Here is a 22,584-nt window from a genome sequence, read left to right as displayed (position 1 = left end):
GGTATCTAAGGTACACAGCGGGTAACTAAGCGACGCGCGCGCTTAGTTACCCGATATTTACCTTGCATACCAGCTCCCTTCATCGCTGATCGTTGGTCTCCCGCTGTCACACGCAGCGATGCACGCTGGCCAGCGGGAGACCAACGATCAAAAAATGACCCAGGACATTCCTGCATGATCAGCAATACCTGGCGGGGGGGGCGGTCGCTGCTGGATGTCACAGACAGCGATATCGCTGGCGAGATCGCTGTGACGTCACAAAATCAGCGATCTCGCTAGCGATCTCGCTGTGTGTAATGGGGCCTTTACCCTCCTTGTGGAGAATGTCAGTGATGGCCTTCTGGACATCTGTCAGGTCAGCAGTCTTCCCCATGATTGTGGAACTTCGTGAAACAGACTAATGGACCTTTGTAAAGGCTTAGGAAGCCTTTGCAGGTGTTTTTTGTTAATTATTTAAATTTACTGAGATAATGACTTTTGGGTTTTCATTGGCTGTAAGCCATAATCATCAACATTAACAGAAATAAACACGTGAAATAGATCACTCTGTGTGTAATGACTCTATAGAATATAGGAGATTCACTTTTTGTATTGAAGAACTGACAAATTAACTTGTTGATGATATTCTAATTTTGTGAGAAGCACCAGTATGTAGGGAAAAGTGCTTATTACATAAAATAGTTCCTAAAAAGTTATTTGGATTGATAATGAAAGATATATAACACTATATAGAGATGTCCAATAAGGTGCAATAATAAGTGTGCAAAAAGTGACTGCAGAGCGCAAAAGGCGTGCTACATATCATATCCTGCATACTATGGCATAGATGACTATGTCTCCCTCATAAGCATGAAAGGAACAAGTACTTCGTAATGCATCCACATAAGAGACCACACAGAGACAAAAGATAAGAAACAGCAAACATAATAAGACTGGATCAAACAAACCACATCGCCCGAGATGTTTGCGCCCAACACAGGTTTCGCAATAGCTTCATCAGGGGGATGATACTACCCTAAACTTAAGGCCCCGTCACACATAGCGAGATCGCTGATGAGTCACCGATTTTGTGACGCACCTGCGAACTTGCCAGCGATATCGCTGTGTGTGGCCCGCATCAGCGACCGGCCTCCCCGCCGGGTATCGCTGATTGCTCAGCAATGTCCTGGGCCATTTTTGATTGTTGGTCTCCCACTGGCCAGCGCGCATCGCTACGTGTGGCAGCGGGAGACCAACAATCAGCAAGCTCCCTGCGATGTAAGCAGACGCTGGGAGCTGGTATCCAAGGTAAATATCGGGTAACTAAGCGCGTGCGTCGCTTAGTTACCCGCTGTGTACCTTGGATACCAGCGTCCTCGCTGGTCCTGATCGCTGGTGAGTCTGCCTGTTTGACAGCTCCCGAGCGATCATGTAGCGACGCACCAGTGATCCTGACCAGGTCGTATAGTTGTCGGGGTCGCTGGTACGTTGCTTAGTGTGACAGGACCCTAAGGGTTGGAAATAGCAAGACCGGAAAAAAGCGCAGCACTATCAAGAAAAAAATAATTGACTATTTGAGTCTACAGTCTTCACTTTGATCCATTTTACTGGTTATCATTGTAGAAATGCCTTGTCTCTAGGCTTGAATTGACAGCTGGAAAGCTTTGAGTCCTTATAAGTTTGTGCACAGGAGCCATTCATGATGTCTATATCTGCACCGTGTAATATTTAGACATGCAGTGAATATATGTGTCCATACAGTATAGAGATTATTTGTTTTGCAAACTTATACAGTGTTGTAAATGGAGATTTCTTAATAGCTTGTACCTATGGTTATAGCAGATCCAGCCCTCCACGAGTGCATGAAAGACGGGAAACCCTGTGTGCAGTCCGCGAATGACGTCATCCAGAAACAGGACATGAAAGTAAGTGTATAATGCACATGCACAACACCGCACAGCTGCCGGAATAACCCGGGAACTAGGAATATTCAAAAACTGAACCAAAACTCATCAATTCCATACCTATTCACTGGGGACATAGCTCTATAGTTAGCAAAAGTTCTATTATTTGTATATGTCCTATACGGAGTTATGGCTTTTTTCTGGTCTATGACTATTTTATTGATATGAGTTAATAAATGTTATATTTTTGCGAGTATTTCTCCTGATTAGCCTGACTGCAGGCGTTTCCTTGTAGGCAAACATGATTAACAGAAGAAGATAATGATTGCAAGCACCAGCCCCTGGTTCTGCTTTTATAATTCAGTGTGAATTACAATGATATCAGCTACCTTGTCCTTGTTAACGCTTTCTCCAGCGCTAATGAGAAGACAACTGAAATGATGTGAGCAGGTCATTTTGTGGCAGGAAGGAACTTTAGTGGAAATGGGGGGGTTAAGAGAGTGATGTCACACAAAACAGTTAATATATAACATTCCCCACATGTCTACTTTACATCAGCACAATTAAACTTTTTTTTTTTCTTAGGGAGTTAGAAGTTTTAAAAGTTGACCACCGAATTCTCATTTTTCCAACAAAATTTAAAACACCTTATTTTTTTTAGGGACCACATCACATTTGCAGTGACTTTGAGGGGTCTATATCACAAAAAATACCCAAAGGTGACATCATTCTAACAACTGCGCCCCTCAAGGTGCTCAAAACCACATTTGAAAAGTTTATTAACTCTTTAGATGTGTTACAGGAATTAAAACAATGTGAAAGGAAAAAATTAACATTTAACTTTTTACAAAAATTTTACTTTATTTTCACAAGAGTAACAGGAGAAAATTGACTCAAAATTTGTTTACCAATTTCTCTTGAGCATGTGAACCCCATATGTGAGGGAAAATTACTGCTTGGGCACACATGGGATGAAACTGAATGGGAGGAGACACAGATTAGATATTAGAAAAAACTTTTTGACAGTTAGAGTGATCAATGAGTGGAACAGGCTGCCACGAGAGGTGGTGAGTTCTCCTTCAATGGAAGTCTTCAAACAGAGGCTGGACAGACATCTGACTGGGATGATTTAGTGAATCCTACTTTGAGCAGGGGGTTAGACCAGATGGCCCAGGAGGTCCCTTCTAACTCTACGATTCTATGACTCTTTCTATGATTCTATGATTCTTCTATGACAGAAGGACTGAAGGCAACTCTGTCGCGTTTTGAAGAGCCTAAACAGTGGAAACCTCCCACAACTGACCCCATTTTGGAAACTAGACCCCTCAAGGAAATTAACTAGATGTGTCGTAAGCACACTGAACCCCCAGTGGCTTCACAGAAGATTGTAATGTTGAGCCATGAAAATAAAAAAAATCATTTTTTTTCCCACAAAAATGTTCTTTACCATTTTTTTAATTTCACAAGGGTAATAGGAGAAAATGGACAGCAAAATCTGTTATGCAATTTCTTCTGAGTACGCAGGAACCCAAAAGTGAGGGAAAACTGTTAGGGCGCACGGCAGGGTTCAGTATTGTGCAATATTGCTTAGCCATACAGCGAGACTCTGTAGTGATGGGGCACTATTTGCCTCCTGGAACGCACATTTTCCTAGAATAGTTTGCGGACTCACCATACAGAGCCCCTAAGTGATAGAAAAGCAGAATCCCCCCTCAAGTGACCCCCATTTTGGAAATTATACCCCTTTGGTAATTTAGCTATAGGATTAGTGATGATTTTGTCTCCATGGGTGTTTTCCATATACAAACAGCAATGCATGAGTTGGATTGAAAATTGCAAACTGCCACTGTAATGCCCAGTACGTTGTAGTGACCAGTTCGTTGTAGTGACCAGTACGTTATGCCCAGCTCATGCTTCTGGAAACATGCATTTGTAAATTAGGCGGGCTCTCATCACTACAGAAATGCCAAACATGTGGGTGCTAAATGTGGTTTGGACACACTGGGGCTCAGAAGGGAGGGGGCATTTGGATTTTGAAGCACAGAATTCATGTGATTTCTTTTAGAAGGTGAAGAGCCATTTTGCTTTTCCAGAGCCTTTGTACTACCAGTAACGTGGAAGAAACCTATATTTCCGTTAACAGATGACGGACTTGAGTGGGGACTTCTTTTTTTTTACAGGTCAGACAGCCTCCATCTGCCTCATTATAGGGAATCTTCTGTTGGGGTTCTGTCTGAATCATGCATTTCAGAGATTTAGATAGAAACCTGGGTGTAAGTGCTCAGTGTAGAGTGCAGAATAAATGTGAGCAGAGTCTTACTTGTGATCTTTGGGAGGCAGAATGAACAAATCAACAGCAGGTGAAGAATTCAATATCTTTATTTTTTACGCGGTATAAGTGATTAGACGAGTTTATTCTTCGGGTTGGTGCAATTACAGCGATACCAGATTTATATAAGGCTTTTTATGTTTGGCTGCTGTCACACACTAAAAGATGCTTTTTATTGCAAAAGCAAGTTTTTCCATCCAGTTTATTTTTGCTGACAGAGTCATTTGAGGACTTGTTTTTTGCGAGACGAGCTGATGTTTTTTTGTTAGTAACCTTTTTTGGTCACATTACATTTTTGATCGCTTACTATTCCTATTTTTGGGAGGCAGAATGAACAAACACCAAAAATTCAGGAATTATTTCCTTTTATGCCATTCTGCTAGTGGTAAAATTGATAAGGTAGTTTTATTCTTCAGGTCAGTTTGATTACAGCGATACCACATTTATATCTTTTTTATGCATTAAGGCTTTTACAGAATAAAAACTTTTATAAATAAAAATATATATTTGATATATATATATCTTTGTATCGCTTTACTATGAGTCCTATAACTTTTTTATTTTTCTGCTGCTGGAGCTGTATGATGGCATGTTTTTTGCAAGACAAGATGGTGTTTTCAGTGGTACCTTTTTTATTTACATACAGTCATGGCCAAAAGTATTGACACCCCTGCAATTCTGTCAGATAATACTCAGTTTCTTCCTGAAAATGATTGCAAACACAAATTCTTTGGTATTATTATCTTCATTTAATTTGTCTTAAATGAAAAAACACAAAAAGAATTGTCCTAAAGCCAAACTGGATATAATTCCACACCAAACATAAAAAGGAGGGTGGACAAAAGTATTGGCACTGTGCGAAAAATCATGTGATGCTTCTCTAATTTGTGTAATTAACAGCACCTGTAACTTACCTGTGGCACCTAACAGGTGTTGGCAATAACTAAATCACACTTGCAGCCAGTTGACATGGATTAAAGTTGACTCAACCTCTGTCCTGTGTCCTTGTGTGTACCACATTGAGCATGGAGAAAAGAAAGAAGACCAAGAACTGTCTGAGGACTTGAGAAACCAAATTGTGAGGAAGCCTGAGCAATCTCAAGGCTACAAGTCCATCTCCAAAGACCTGAATGTTCCTGTGTCTACCGTGCGCAGTGTCATCAAGAAGTTTAAAGCCCACGGCACTGTGGCTAACCTCCCTAGATGTGGCCGGAAAAGAAAAATTGACAAGGGATTTCAACGCAAGATTGTGCAGATGTTGGATAAAGAACCTCCACTAACATCCAAACAAGTTCAAGCTGCCCTGCAGTCCGAGGGTACAACGGTGTCAACCCGTACTATCCGTCGGCATCTGAATGAAAAGGGACTGTATGGTAGGAGACCCAGGAAGACTCCACTTCTTACCCCGAGACATAAAAAAGCCAGGCTGGAGTTTGCCAAAACTTACCTGAAAAAGCCTAAAACATTTTGGAAGAATGTTCTTTGGTCAGATGAGACAAAAGTAGAGCTTTTAGGGCAAAAGCATCAACATAGAGTTTACAGGAGAAAAAAGAGGCATTCATAGAAAAGTACACGGTCCCTACAGTCAAACATGGCGGAGGTTCCCTGATGTTTTGGGGTTGCTTTGCTGCCTCTGGCACTGGACTGCTTGACCGTGTGCATGGCATTATGAAGTCAGAAGACTACCAACAAATTTTGCAGCATAATTTAGGGCCCAGTGTGAGAAAGCTGGGTCTACCTCAGAGGTCATGGGTCTTCCAGCAGGACAATAACCCAAAACACACTTCAAAAAGCACTAGAAAATGGTTTGAGAGAAAGCACTGGAGACTTCTAAGGTGGCCAGCAATGAGTCCAGACCTGAATCCCATAGAACACCTGTGGAGAGATCTAAAAATGGCAGTTTGGAGAAGGCACCCTTCAAATATCAGGGACCTGGAGTAGTTTGCCAAAGAAGAATGGTCTAAAATTCCAGCAGAGCATTGTAAGAAACTCAGTGATGGTTACCGGAAGCGGTTGGTCGCAGTTATTTTGGCTAAAGGTTGTGCAACCAAGTATTAGGCTGAGGGTGCCAATACTTTTGTCCGGCCCATTTTTGGAGTTTTGTGTGAAATGATCAATGTTTTGCTTTTTGCTTCATTCTCTTTTGTGTTTTTTCATTTAAGACAAATTAAATGAAGATAATAATACCAAAGAATTTGTGTTTGCAATCATTTTCAGGAAGAAACTGAATATTATCTGACAGAATTGCAGGGGTGTCAATACTTTTGGCCATGACTGTATATCTTTTTATCACATTTTATCACACTTATTGTTCGACGCTATGATGATAAAGAATTTTTTTTGCCTTTTTTTTATATAAATACTAGTTGAAGAGCCCGGCGCTGCCCGGGCATAGTAACTAATTACGGTTATTTATAACAAATTAAAATGATTATATCTATATATATATATAAAGCTGAGTGTATAGCCCCGCCCACTCCACATAGCCACATTCACTATAATATTCCATATCATCCAGTTAGACAGAGCTACCGGACTACTACCCCTAATAACCCATCTCTTCCCGTCAGCCAGAGACACCGGACTACTACCACTAATATCCCACATCATCCCGTCAGCCAGAGCCACCGGACTACTATCCCTGATGTCCCACATCATCCCATCAGCCAGAGCCACCGGACTACTACCTCTAATATCCCACATCATCCCGTCAGCCAGAGCCACCGGACTACTACCTCTAATATCCCACATCATCCCGTCAGCCAGAGCCACCGGACTACTATCCCTGATGTCCCACATCATCCCATCAGCCAGAGCCACCAAACTACCCCTAATATCACATATCCCATCAGAGCCCTCGGACTACTACCCCTAATATCCCACATTATCCCGTCAGCCAGAGCTACCGGACTACTACCCCTAATATCCCACATCATCCCATCAGCCAGAGCCACCGGACTACTACCCCTAATATCCCACATCATCCCGTCAGCCAGAGCCACCGGACTACTACCACTAATATCCCACTTCATCCCGTCAGCAAGAGCCACCGGATTACTACCACTAATATCCCACATCATCCCATCAGCCAGAGCCACCGGACTACTACCCCTAATATCCCACATCATCCCATCAGCCAGAGCCACCGGACTACTACCACTAATATCCCACATCATACCGTCAGCCAGAGCCCCCAGACTACTACCCATAATATCCCACATCATCCCGTCAGCCAGAGCCACCGGACTACTACCCCTAATATCCCACATCATCCCGTCAGCCAGAGCCACCGGACTACTACACCTAATATCCCACATAATCCCTTCAGCCAGAGCCACCGGACTACTACCTCTAATATCCCACATCATCCCGTCAGCCAGAGCCACCGGACTACTACCCCTAATATCCCACATCATCCCATCAGCCAGAGCTACCGGACTACTACCACTAATATCCCCACATCATCCCTTCAGCAAGAGCCACCGGACTACTACCACTAATATCCAACATCATCCCGTCAGAGCCACCGGACTACTACCCCTAATGTCCCACATCATCCCGTCAGCCAGAGCCACCGGACTACTACCTCTAATATCCCACATCATCCCGTCAGCCAGAGCCACCGGACTACTACCCCTAATATCCCACATCATCCCGTCAGCCAGAGCTACCGGACTACTACCACTAATATCCCACATCATCACGTCAGCCAGAGCTACCGGACTACTACCACTAATATCCAACATCATCCCGTCAGAGCCACCGGACTACTACCCCTAATATCCCACATCATCCCGTCAGCCAGAGCCACTGGACTACTACCCCTAATATCCCACATCATCCCGTCAGCCAGAGCCACCGGACTACTACCCCTAATATCCCACATCATCCCGTCAGCCAGAGCCACCGGACTACTACCCCTAATATCCCACATCATCCCGTCAGCCAGAGCCACCGGACTACTACCCCTAATATCCCACATCATCCCGTCAGCCAGAGCCACCGGACTACTACCCCTAATATCCCACATCATCCCGTCAGCCAGAGCCACCGGACTACTACCCCTAATATCCCACATCATCCCGTCAGCCAGAGCCACCGGACTACTACCTCTAATATCCCACATCATCCCGTCAGCCAGAGCCACCGGATTACTCCCCCTAATATCCCACATCATCCTGTCAGCCAGAGGCACCGGACTACTACCCCTAATATCCCACATCATCCCGTCAGCCAGAGCCACCGGACTACTACCCCTAATATCCCACATCATCCCGTCAGCCAGAGCCACCGGATTACTCCCCCTAATATCCCACATCATCCTGTCAGCCAGAGGCACCGGACTAGTACCCCTAATGTCCCACATCATCCCGTCAGCCAGAGTTACCGGACTACTACCCCTAATATCCCACATCATCCCTTCAGCCAGAGCCACCGGACTACTACCCCTAATATCCCACATCATCCCGTCAGCCAGAGCTACCGGACTACTACCCCTAATATCCCACATCATCCATTCAGCCAGAGCCACCGGACTACTACCCCTAATATCCCACATCATCCCTTCAGACAGAGCCACCGGACTACTACCCCTAATATCACACATCATCCCGTCAGCCAGAGCTACCGGACTACTACCCCTAATATCCCACATCATCCCGTCAGCCAGAGCCACCTGACTACTACCCCTAATAGCCCACATCATCCCGTCAGCCAGAGCCACCGGACTACTACCCCTAATATCCCACATCATCCCGTCAGCCAGAGCCACCTGACTACTACCCCTAATATCCCACATCATCCCGTCAGCCAGAGCCACCGGACTACTATCCCTAATAGCCCACATCATCCCGTCAGCCAGAGCCACCGGACTACTATCCCTAATATCCCACATCATCCCTTCAGCCAGAGCCACCGGACTACTACCCCTAATATCCCACATCATCACGTCAGCCAGAGCCACCGGACTACTACCCTTAATATCCCACATCATCCCGTCAGCCAGAGCCACCGGACTACTACCCCTAATATCCCACATCATCCCATCAGCCAGAGCCACCGGACTACTACCCCTAATGTCCCACATCATCCCGTCAGCCAGAGCCACCGGACTACTACCCCTAATATCCCACATCATCCCGTCAGCCAGAGCCACCGGACTACTACCCCTAATATCCCAAATCAACCTCTCAGCCAGAGGCACCGGACTAGTACCCCTAATATCCCACATCATCCCGTCAGCCAGAGCCACCGGACTACTACCCCTAATATCCCACATCATCCTGTCAGCCAGAGCCACCGGACTACTACCCCTAATATCCCACATCATCCCTTCAGCCAGAGCCACCGGACTACTACCCCTAATATCCCACATCATCCCATCAGCCAGTGCCACCGGACTAGTACCCCTAATGTCCCACATCATCCCGTCAGCCAGAGCCACCGGACTACTACCCCTAATATCCCACATCATCCCGTCAGCCAGAGCCACCGGACTACTACCCCTAATGTCCCACATCATCCCGTCAGCCAGAGCCACCGGACTACTACCCCTAATATCCCAAATCAGCCTCTCAGCCAGAGGCACCGGACTAGTACCCCTAATATCCCACATCATCCCGTCAGCCAGAGCCACCGGACTACTACCCCTAATATCCCACATCATCCTGTCAGCCAGAGGCACCGGACAACTACCCCTAATATCCCACATCATCCCTTCAGCCAGAGCCACCGGACTACCACCCCTAATATCCCACATCATCCCGTCAGCCAGAGCCACCGGACTACCACCCCTAATATCCCACATCATCCCGTCAGCCAGAGCCACCGGACTACTACCTCTAATATCCCACATCATCCCGTCAGTCAGAGCCGTGGACTACTACCCCTAATATCCCACATCATCCCGTCAGCCAGAGCCACCGAACTACTACCCCTAATATCCCACATCATCCCATCAGCCAGAGCCACCGGACTACTACCCCTAATATCCCACATCATCCCGTCAGCCAGAGCCACCGAACTACTACCCCTAATATCCCACATCATCCCATCAGCCAGAGCCACCAGACTACTACCCCTAAAATCCCACATCATCCCGTCAGCCAGAGCCACCAGACTACTACCCCTAATATCCCACATCATCCCATCAGCCAGAGCCACCGAACTACTACCCCTAATATCCCACATCATCCCATCAGCCAGAGCCACCAGACTACTACCCCTAATATCCCACATCATCCCGTCAGCCAGAGCCACCGAACTACTACCCCTAATATCCCACATCATCCCATCAGCCAGAGCCACCAGACTACTACCCCTAAAATCCCACATCATCCCATCAGCCAGAGCCACCGGACTACTACACCTAATATCCCACATCATCCTGTGAGCCAGAGCCACCGGACTACTACCCCTAATATCCCACATCATCCCGTCAGCCAGAGCCACCGGACTACTACCCCTAATATCCCACATCATCCCGTCAGCCAGAGCTACCGGACTACTACCCCTAATATCACACATCATCCCGTCAGCCAGAGCCACCGGACTACTACCCCTAATATCCCTCATCATCCCGTCAGCCAGAGCCACCGGACTACTACCCCTAATATCACACATCATCCCGTCAGCCAGAGCCACCTGACTACTACCCCTAATATCCCACATCATCCCGTCAGCCAGAGCTACCGGACTACTACCCCTAATATCCCACATCATCCCGTCAGCCAGAGCCACCGGACTACTACCACTAATATCCCACATCATCCCATCAGCCAGAGCCACCGGACTACTACCCCTAATATCCCACATCATCCCGTCAGCCAGAGCCACCGGACTACTACCCCTAATATCCCACATCATCCTGTCAGCCAGAGCTACCGGACTACTACCCCTAATATCACACATCATCCCGTCAGCCAGAGCCACCTGACTACTACCCCTAATATCCCACATCATCCCGTCAGCCAGAGCTACCGGACTACTACCCCTAATATCCCACATCATCCCATCAGCCAGAGCCACCGGACTACTACCCCTAATATCCCACATCATCCCATCAGCCAGAGCCACCAGACTACTACTCCTAATATCCCACATCATCCCGTCGAAGCCACCGGACTACTACCCCTAATATCCCACATCATCCCGTCAGCCAGAGCCACCGGACTACTACCCCTAATATCCCACATCATCCCATCAGGCAGAGCCAGCGGACTACTACCCCTAATATCCCACATCATCCCGTCAGCCAGAGCCAGCGGACTACTACCCCTAATATCCCACATGATCCCGTCAGCCAGAGCTACCGGACTACTACCACTAATATCCCACATCATCCCATCAGCCAGAGCCAGCGGACTACTACCCCTAATATCCCACATCATCCCATCAACCAGAGCCACCGGACTACTACCTCTAATATCCCACATCATCCCATCAACCAGAGCCACCGGACTACTACCCCTAATATCCCACATCATCCCATCAGCCAGAGCCAGCGGACTACTACCCCTAATATCCCACATCATCCCATCAGCCAGAGCCAGCGGAATACTACCTCTAATATCCCACATCATCCCATCAACCAGAGCCACCGGACTACTACCCCTAATATCCCACATCATCCCGTCAGCCAGAGACAGCGGACTACTACCCCTAATATCCCACATGATCCCGTCAGCCAGAGCTACCGGACTACTACCCCTAATATCCCACATCATCCCATCAGCCAGAGCCAGCGGACTACTCCCCCTAATATCCCACATCATCCCATCAGCCAGAGCCAGCTGACTACTACCCCTAATATCCCACATCATCCCGTCAGTCAGAGCCACCGGACTACTACTCCTAATATCCCACATCATCCCATCAACCAGAGCCACCGGACTACTACCCCTAATATCCCACATCATCCCGTCAGCCAGAGCCAGCGGACTACTACCCCTAATATCCCACATCATCCCGTCAGCCAGAGCTACCGGACTACTACCTCTAATATCCCACATCATCCCGTCAGCCAGAGCCACCGGACTACTACCCCTAATATCCCACATCATCCCATCAGCCAGAGCCACCGGACTACTACCCCTAATATCCCACATCATCCTGTCAGAGCCACCGGACTACTACCCCTAATATCCCACATCATCCCGTCAGAGCCACCGGACTACTACCCATAATATCCCACATCATCTCGTCAGTCAGAGCCAGCGGACTACTACCCCTAATATCCCACATCATCCCATCAGCCAGAGCCAGCAGACTACTACTCCTAATATCCCACATCATCCCGTCGAAGCCACCGGACTACTACCCTTAATATCCCCACATCATCCCGTCAGCCAGAGCCACCGGACTACTACCCCGAATATCCCACATCATCCCGTCAGCCAGAGCTACCGGACTACTACCCCTAATATCCCACATCATTCTGTCACAGCCGCCGGACTACTACCCCTAATATCCCACATCATTCCGTCAGAGCCACCGGAATACTAACCCTTATATCCCACATCATCCCGTCAGCCAGAGCTACCGGACTACTACCCCTAATATCCCACATCATCCCATCAAAGCCACAGGACTACTACCCCTAATATCCCACATCATCCCTTCAGCCAGAGCCACTGGACTACTTCCCCTAATATCCCACATCATCCCATCAAAGCCACAGGACTACTACCCCTAATATCCCACATCATCTTGTCAGCCAGAGCCACCGGACTACTACCCCTGATATCCCACATCATCCCATCAGCCAGAGCCACCGGACTACTACCCCGAATATCCCACATCATCCCGTCAGCCAGAGCCACCGGACTACTACCCCGAATATCCCACATCATCCCGTCAGCCAGAGCTACCGGACTACTACCCCTAATATCCCACATCATTCTATCACAGCCGCCGGACAACTACCTTTAATATCCACACATCATCCCGTCAGAGCCACCAGACTACTACCCCTAATATCCCACATCATTCCGTCAGAGCCACCGGAATACTAACCCTTATATCCCACATCATCCCGTCAGCCAGAGCTACAGGACTACTACACCTAATATCCGACATCATCCCATCAGCCAGAGCCACCAGACTACTACCCCTAATATCCCACATCATCCCGTCAGCCAGAGTTACCGGACTACTACCCCTAATATCCCACATCATCCCGTCACAGCCGCCGGACTACTACCCCTAATATCCCACATCATCCCGTCAGCCAGAGCCACCGGACTACTACCCCTAATATCCAACATCATCCCATCAAAGCCACCGGACTACTATCCCTAATATCCCACATCATCCCCTCAGCCAGAGCCACCGGACTACTACCCCTAATATCCCACATCATTCCGTCAGCCAGTGCCACCGGACTACTACCCCTAATATCCCACATCATCTCGTCAGCCAGAGGTACCGGACTACAACCCCTAATATCCCACATCATCCCGTCAGCCAGAGCCACTGGACTACTACCCCTAATATCCCACATCATCCCGTCAGCCAGAGCTACCGGACTACTACCCCTTATATCCCACATCATCCCATCAGCCAGTGCCAGCGGACTACTACCTCTAATATCCCACATCATCCCGTCAGCCAGAGCTACCGGACTACTTCCCCTAATATCACACATCATCCCATCAAAGCCACCGGACTACTACCCCTAATATCCCACATCATCTCGTCAGCCAGAGCCACCGGACTACTACCCCTGATATCCCACATCATCCCATCAGCCAGAGCCACCGGACTACTACCCCGAATATCCCACATCATCCCGTCAGCCAGAGCCACCGGACTACTACCCCGAATATCCCACATCATCCCGTCAGCCAGAGCTACCGGACTACTACCCCTAATATCCCACATCATCCCATCAGCCAGAGCCACCAGACTACTACCCCTAATATCCCACATCATCCCGTCAGCCAGAGTTACCGGACTACTACCCCTAATATCCCACATCATCCCGTCACAGCCGCCGGACTACTACCCCTAATATCCCACATCATCCCATCAGCCAGAGCCAGCGGACTACTCCCCCTAATATCCCACATCATCCCATCAGCCAGAGCCAGCGGACTACTACCCCTAATATCCCACATCATCCCGTCAGTCAGAGCCACCGGACTACTACTCCTAATATCCCACATCATCCCATCAACCAGAGCCACCGGACTACTACCCCTAATATCCCACATCATCCCGTCAGCCAGAGCCACCGGACTACTACCCCTAATATCCCACATCATCCCGTCAGCCAGAGCTACTGGACTACTACCACTAATATCCCACACCATCCCGTCAGCCAGAGCCACAGGACTACTACCACTAATATCCCACATCATCCCATCAGCCAGAGCCACCAGACTACTACCCCTAATATCCCACATCATCCCGTCACAGCCGCCGGACTACTACCCCTAATATCCCACATCATCCCGTCAGCCAGAGCCACCGGACTACTACCCCTAATATCCAACATCATCCCATCAAAGCCACCGGACTACTATCCCTAATATCCCACATCATCCCCTCAGCCAGAGCCACCGGACTACTACCCCTAATATCCCACATCATTCCGTCAGCCAGTGCCACCGGACTAATACCCCTAATATCCCACATCATCTCGTCAGCCAGAGGTACCAGACTACAACCCCTAATATCCCACATCATCCCGTCAGCCAGAGCCACTGGACTACTACCCCTAATATCCCACATCATCCCGTCAGCCAGAGCTACCGGACTACTACCCCTAATATCCCACATCATCCCATCAGCCAGTGCCAGCGGACTACTACCTCTAATATCCCACATCATCCCGTCAGCCAGAGCTACCGGACTACTACCCCTAATATCCAACATCATCCCATCAAAGCCACCGGACTACTATCCCTAATATCCCACATCATCCCCTCAGCCAGAGCCACTGGACTACTACCCCTAATATCCCACATCATTCCGTCAGCCAGTGCCACCGGACTACTACCCCTAATATCCCACATCATCTTGTCAGCCAGAGTTACCGGACTACAACCCCTAAAATCCCACATCATCACGTCAGCCAGAGCCACTGGACTACTACCCCTAATATCCCACATCATCCCATCAGCCAGTGCCAGCGGACTACTACCTCTAATATCCCACATCATCCCGTCTGCCAGAGCTACCGGACTACTACCCCTAATATCCCACATCATCCCGTCTGCCAGAGCCACCGGACTACTACCACTAATATCCCATTACATCCCGTCAGCCAGAGCCACCGGACTACTACCCCGAATATCCCACATCATCCCGTCAGCCAGAGCTACAGGACTACTACCCCTAATATCCCACATCATTCTGTCACAGCCGCCGGACTACTACCCCTAATATCCACACATCATCCCGTCAGAGCCACCGGACTACTACCCCGAATACCCCACATCATCCCGTCAGCCAGAGCTACAGGACTACTACCCCTAATATCCCACATCATTCTGTCACAGCCGCTGGACTACTACCCCTAATATCCCACATCATCCCATCAAAGCCACCGGACTACTACCCCTAATATCCCACATCATCTCGTCAGCCAGAGCCACCGGACTACTACCCCTGATATCCCACATCATCCCATCAGCCAGAGCCACCGGACTACTACCCCGAATATCCCACATCATCCCGTCAGCCAGAGCCACCGGACTACTACCCCGAATATCCCACATCATCCCGTCAGCCAGAGCTACCGGACAACTACCCCTAATAACCCACATCATTCTGTCACAGCCGCCGGACTACTACCCCTAATATCCACACATCATCCCGTCAGAGCCACCAGACTACTACCCCTAATATCCCACATCATTCCGTCAGAGCCACCGGAATACTAACCCTTATATCCCACATCATCCCGTCAGCCAGAGCTACCGGACTACTACCCCTAATATCCCACATCATCCCATCAGCCAGAGCCACCGGACTACTACCCCTAATATCCCACATCATCCCGTCAGCCAGAGTTACCGGACTACTACCCCTAATATCCCACATCATCCCGTCACAGCCGCCGGACTACTACCCCTAATATCCCACATCATCCCGTCAGCCAGAGTTACCGGACTACTACCCCTAATATCCAACATCATCCCATCAAAGCCACCGGACTACTATCCCTAATATCCCACATCATCCCCTCAGCCAGAGCCACCGGACTACTATCCCTAATATCCCACATCATCCCGTCAGCCAGAGCTACCGGACTACTACCCCTAATATCCCACATCATCCCATCAGCCAGAGCCAGCGGACTACTACCCCTAATATCCCACATCATCCCGTCTGCCAGAGCCACCGGACTACTACCCCTAATATCCCACATCATCCCGTCAGAGCCACCAGACTACTACCCTTAATATCCCACATCATCCCGTCAGCCAGAGCCACCGGACTACTACCACCAATATCCCACATCATCCCGTCAGCCAGAGCCACCGGACTACTACCCCTAATATCCCACATCATCCCGTCAGCCAGAGCCACCGGACAACTACCCCAAATATCCCACATCATCCCGTCAGAGCCACTGGACTGCTTCCCCTAATATCCCACACCATCCCGTCAGCCGGAGCCACCGGACTACTACCCCTAATATCCCACATCATCCCATCAGGCAGAGCCAGCGGACTACTACCCCTAATATCCCACATGATCCCGTCAGCCAGAGCTACCGGACTACTACCTCTAATATCCCACATCATCCCATCAACCAGAGCCACCGGACTACTACCCCTAACATCCCACATCATCCCGTCAGCCAGAGCCACCGGACTACTACCCCTAATATCCCACATCATCCCATCAGCCACAGCTACCAGACTACTACCCCTAATATCCCACATCATCCCATCAGCCAGAGCCACCGGACTGCTACCCCTAATATACATCATCATTCCATCAGCCAGAGCCACCGGACTACTACCCCGAATATCCCACATCATCCCGTCAGCCAGAGCCACCGGACTACTACCCCGAATATCCCACATCATCCCGTCAGCCAGAGCTACCGGACAACTACCCCTAATAACCCACATCATTCTGTCACAGCCGCCGGACTACTACCCCTAATATCCACACATCATCCCGTCAGAGCCACCAGACTACTACCCCTAATATCCCACATCATTCCGTCAGAGCCACCGGAATACTAACCCTTATATCCCACATCATCCCGTCAGCCAGAGCTACCGGACTACTACCCCTAATATCCCACATCATCCCATCAGCCAGAGCCACCGGACTACTACCCCTAATATCCCACATCATCCCGTCAGCCAGAGTTACCGGACTACTACCCCTAATATCCCACATCATCCCGTCACAGCCGCCGGACTACTACCCCTAATATCCCACATCATCCCGTCAGCCAGAGTTACCGGACTACTACCCCTAATATCCAACATCATCCCATCAAAGCCACCGGACTACTATCCCTAATATCCCACATCATCCCCTCAGCCAGAGCCACCGGACTACTATCCCTAATATCCCACATCATTCCGTCAGCCAGTGCCACTGGACTACTACCCCTAATATCCCACATCATCCCGTCAGCCAGAGCTACCGGACTACTACCCCTAATATCCCACATCATCCCATCAGCCAGAGCCAGCGGACTACTACCCCTAATATCCCACATCATCCCGTCTGCCAGAGCCACCGGACTACTACCCCTAATATCCCACATCATCCCGTCAGAGCCACCAGACTACTACCCTTAATATCCCACATCATCCCGTCAGCCAGAGCCACCGGACTACTACCACCAATATCCCACATCATCCCGTCAGCCAGAGCCACCGGACTACTACCCCTAATATCCCACATCATCCCGTCAGCCAGAGCCACCGGACTACTACCCCAAATATCCCACATCATCCCGTCAGAGCCACTGGACTGCTTCCCCTAATATCCCACACCATCCCGTCAGCCGGAGCCACCGGACTACTACCCCTAATATCCCACATCATCCCATCAGGCAGAGCCAGCGGACTACTACCCCTAATATCCCACATGATCCCGTCAGCCAGAGCTACCGGACTACTACCTCTAATATCCCACATCATCCCATCAACCAGAGCCACCGGACTACTACCCCTAACATCCCACATCATCCCGTCAGCCAGAGCCACCGGACTACTACCCCAAATATCCCACATCATCCCGTCAGAGCCACTGGACTGCTTCCCCTAATATCCCACATCATCCCGTCTGCCAGAGCCACCGGACTACTACCCCTAATATCCCACATCATCCCGTCAGAGCCACCAGACTACTACCCTTAATATCCCACATCATCCCGTCAGACAGAGCCACCGGACTACTACCACCAATATCCCACATCATCCCGTCAGCCAGAGCCACCGGACTACTACCCCTAATATCCCACATCATCCCGTCAGCCAGAGCCACCGGACAACTACCCCAAATATCCCACATCATCCCGTCAGAGCCACTGGACTGCTTCCCCTAATATCCCACACCATCCCGTCAGCCGGAGCCACCGGACTACTACCCCTAATATCCCACATCATCCCATCAGGCAGAGCCAGCGGACTACTACCCCTAATATCCCACATGATCCCGTCAGCCAGAGCTACCGGACTACTACCTCTAATATCCCACATCATCCCATCAACCAGAGCCACCGGACTACTACCCCTAACATCCCACATCATCCCGTCAGCCAGAGCCACCGGACTACTACCCCTAATATCCCACATCATCCCATCAGCCACAGCTACCAGACTACTACCCCTAATATCCCACATCATCCCATCAGCCAGAGCCACCGGACTGCTACCCCTAATATACATCATCATTCCATCAGCCAGAGCCACCGGACTACTACCCCGAATATCCCACATCATCCCGTCAGCCAGAGCCACCGGACTACTACCCCGAATATCCCACATCATCCCGTCAGCCAGAGCTACCGGACAACTACCCCTAATAACCCACATCATTCTGTCACAGCCGCCGGACTACTACCCCTAATATCCACATCATCCCGTCAGAGCCACCAGACTACTACCCCTAATATCCCACATCATTCCGTCAGAGCCACCGGAATACTAACCCTTATATCCCACATCATCCCGTCAGCCAGAGCTACCGGACTACTACCCCTAATATCCCACATCATCCCATCAGCCAGAGCCACCGGACTACTACCCCTAATATCCCACATCATCCCGTCAGCCAGAGTTACCGGACTACTACCCCTAATATCCCACATCATCCCGTCACAGCCGCCGGACTACTACCCCTAATATCCCACATCATCCCGTCAGCCAGAGTTACCGGACTACTACCCCTAATATCCAACATCATCCCATCAAAGCCACCGGACTACTATCCCTAATATCCCACATCATCCCCTCAGCCAGAGCCACCGGACTACTATCCCTAATATCCCACATCATTCCGTCAGCCAGTGCCACTGGACTACTACCCCTAATATCCCACATCATCCCGTCAGCCAGAGCTACCGGACTACTACCCCTAATATCCCACATCATCCCATCAGCCAGAGCCAGCGGACTACTACCCCTAATATCCCACATCATCCCGTCTGCCAGAGCCACCGCACTACTACCCCTAATATCCCACATCATCCCGTCAGAGCCACCAGACTACTACCCTTAATATCCCACATCATCCCGTCAGCCAGAGCCACCGGACTACTACCACCAATATCCCACATCATCCCGTCAGCCAGAGCCACCGGACTACTACCCCTAATATCCCACATCATCCCGTCAGCCAGAGCCACCGGACTACTACCCCAAATATCCCACATCATCCCGTCAGAGCCACTGGACTGCTTCCCCTAATATCCCACACCATCCCGTCAGCCGGAGCCACCGGACTACTACCCCTAATATCCCACATCATCCCATCAGGCAGAGCCAGCGGACTACTACCCCTAATATCCCACATGATCCCGTCAGCCAGAGCTACCGGACTACTACCTCTAATATCCCACATCATCCCATCAACCAGAGCCACCGGACTACTACCCCTAACATCCCACATCATCCCGTCAGCCAGAGCCACCGGACTACTACCCCTAATATCCCACATCATCCCGTCAGCCAGAGCCAGCGGACTACTACTCCTAATATTCCACATCATCCCATCAGCCAGAGCCAGCGGACTACTACCCCTAATATTCCACATCATCCCATCAGCCAGAGCCAGCGGACTACTACCCCTAATATCCCACATCATCCCATCAGCCAGAGCCACCGGACTACTACCCCTAATATCCCACATCATCCCGTCAGCCAGAGCCAGCGGACTACTACCCCTAATATCCCACATCATCCCGTCAGCCAGAGCCAGCGGACTACTACCCCTAATATTCCACATCATCCCATCAGCCAGAGCCAGCGGACTACTACCCCTAATATCCCACATCATCCCATCAGCCAGAGCCAGCGGACTACTCCCCCTAATATCCCACATCATCCCATCAGCCAGAGCCAGCGGACTACTACCCCTAATATCCCACATCATCCCGTCAGTCAGAGCCACCGGACTACTACTCCTAATATCCCACATCATCCCATCAACCAGAGCCACCGGACTACTACCCCTAATATCCCACATCATCCCGTCAGCCAGAGCTACTGGACTACTACCACTAATATCCCACATCATCCCGTCAGCCAGAGCCACCAGACTACTACCACTAATATCCCACATCATCCTGTCAGAGCCACCGGACTACTACCCCTAATAATCCACATCATCCCGTCAGAGCCACCGGACTACTACCCCTAATATCCCACATCATCCCGTCAGCCAGAGCCACCGGACTACTACCCCTAATAATCCACATCATCCCGTCAGAGCCACCGGACTACTACCCCTAATATCCCACATCATCCCGTCAGCCAGAGCCAGCGGACTACTACCCCTAATATCCCACATCATCCCGTCAGCCAGAGCCAGCGGACTACTACCCCTAATATCCCACATCATCCCGTCAGCCAGAGCCACCGGGCTACTACCGTGTTTCCCCGAATATAAGACAGTGTCTTACATTCTTTTGACCCCCAAAAGTCCCACTATGTCTTACTTTCGGGGTATGTCTTATATTAGAAAAAAAAAAATGACGATTTTTGTTTTAACCAAAAAATAACATTTATTAACAAGCTGAACAGTGTGGTGTTCACCACAAAACAGTTTTATTAAACCAAGTGCCCAAGAAAGTGCCAAGAATGTCTTGTTACAACCGTATCATGACGGTATTTCCATGTATAACATGTAAAACATTTAAAACAATGAAAAACGGTAACAATGAACAGTCTGAATAAGTTATACTGGAAGATAAAACAAGATTTATTCGATGACAACCATGTCATCATCTTCAGGAACATCATCGTAAACACAGCCTGCCATTGTACAGTATCCCACAGCCTGCCATTGTACAGTATCCCACAGCCTGCCATTACGGTATGGTACAGTATCCCACAGCCATTGCTTACCGGATGGCGATTCCTCTGCGGTGCGGGACAGGGCAGGGCAGGCTCCTTCTTCCTCGTGCAGGGGGACACTGGCCAATGAGCGGTGACGTCAGGGCGGCGGCCGGCGGACGGGCTCACAGAAGCCGCTGGGCCAATCAGAGAGGCCCTGACTTCTGCCCGGGGGACACAGGGGGACACAGGCACCGGTACCGGTATGTTAAACCTAATGCATTATACCGGTACCGCACAACGTCTTACTTTCGGGGCACCGCTGATCCGCAAAGTCTTATAAACGGGGGATGGCTTACATTAGGCATCCCCCATTATTCCCCTAGTACGTCTTACAATCGGGGGTGTCTTATATTCGGGGAAAGACGATACCCCTAATATCCCACATCATCCCGTCGAAGCCACCGGACTACTACCCCTAATATCCCACATCATCCCGTCAGCCAGAGCCACCGGACTACATCCCCTAATATCCCGCATCATCCCGTCAGAGCCACTGGACTACTTCCCCTAATATCACACATCATCCCATCAAAGCCACCGGACTACTACCCCTAATATCCCACATCATCTCGTCACCCAGTGCCACCGGACTACTACCCCTAATATCCCACTTCATCCCGTCTGCCAGAGCCAACGGACTACTACCCCGAATATCCCACATCATCCCGTCAGCCAGAGCCACCGGACTACTACCCCGAATATCCCACATCATCCCGTCAGCCAGTGCTACCGGACTACTACCCCTAATATCCACACATCATCCCGTCAGAGCCACCAGACTACTACCCCTAATATCCCACATCATTCCGTCAGAGCCACCGGACTACAACCCCTA

At 49.7% G+C, this 22,584-nt stretch overlaps 1 protein-coding gene across 6 annotated transcripts in view; it reads left to right on the top strand.

Annotated features, from left to right (window-relative positions):
• LOC141050243 (ceramide-1-phosphate transfer protein-like) overlaps positions 1-22,584 on the top strand; it is a 51,192-nt gene that overhangs the window by 4,220 nt on the left and 24,388 nt on the right. For 4 of the 6 annotated variants that reach the window (XM_073547111.1, XM_073547109.1, XM_073547115.1 and 1 more), the window contains exon 2: positions 1,819-1,904. In XM_073547111.1, coding sequence (XP_073403212.1) covers positions 1,819-1,904 — 86 coding nt within the window. The remainder of the gene's footprint in view (positions 1-1,818; positions 1,905-22,584) is intronic. The other 2 variants (XM_073547113.1, XM_073547110.1) reach the window with 1 other exon arrangement.

The sequence above is a fragment of the Dendrobates tinctorius genome, unplaced genomic scaffold (assembly GCF_039654945.1).
Source record: "Dendrobates tinctorius isolate UK_male_01 unplaced genomic scaffold, ASM3965494v1 ptg000151l, whole genome shotgun sequence".
Lineage (NCBI taxonomy): Eukaryota > Metazoa > Chordata > Amphibia > Anura > Dendrobatidae > Dendrobates > Dendrobates tinctorius.
This window is presented reverse-complemented; position numbering and strand designations above follow the sequence as displayed.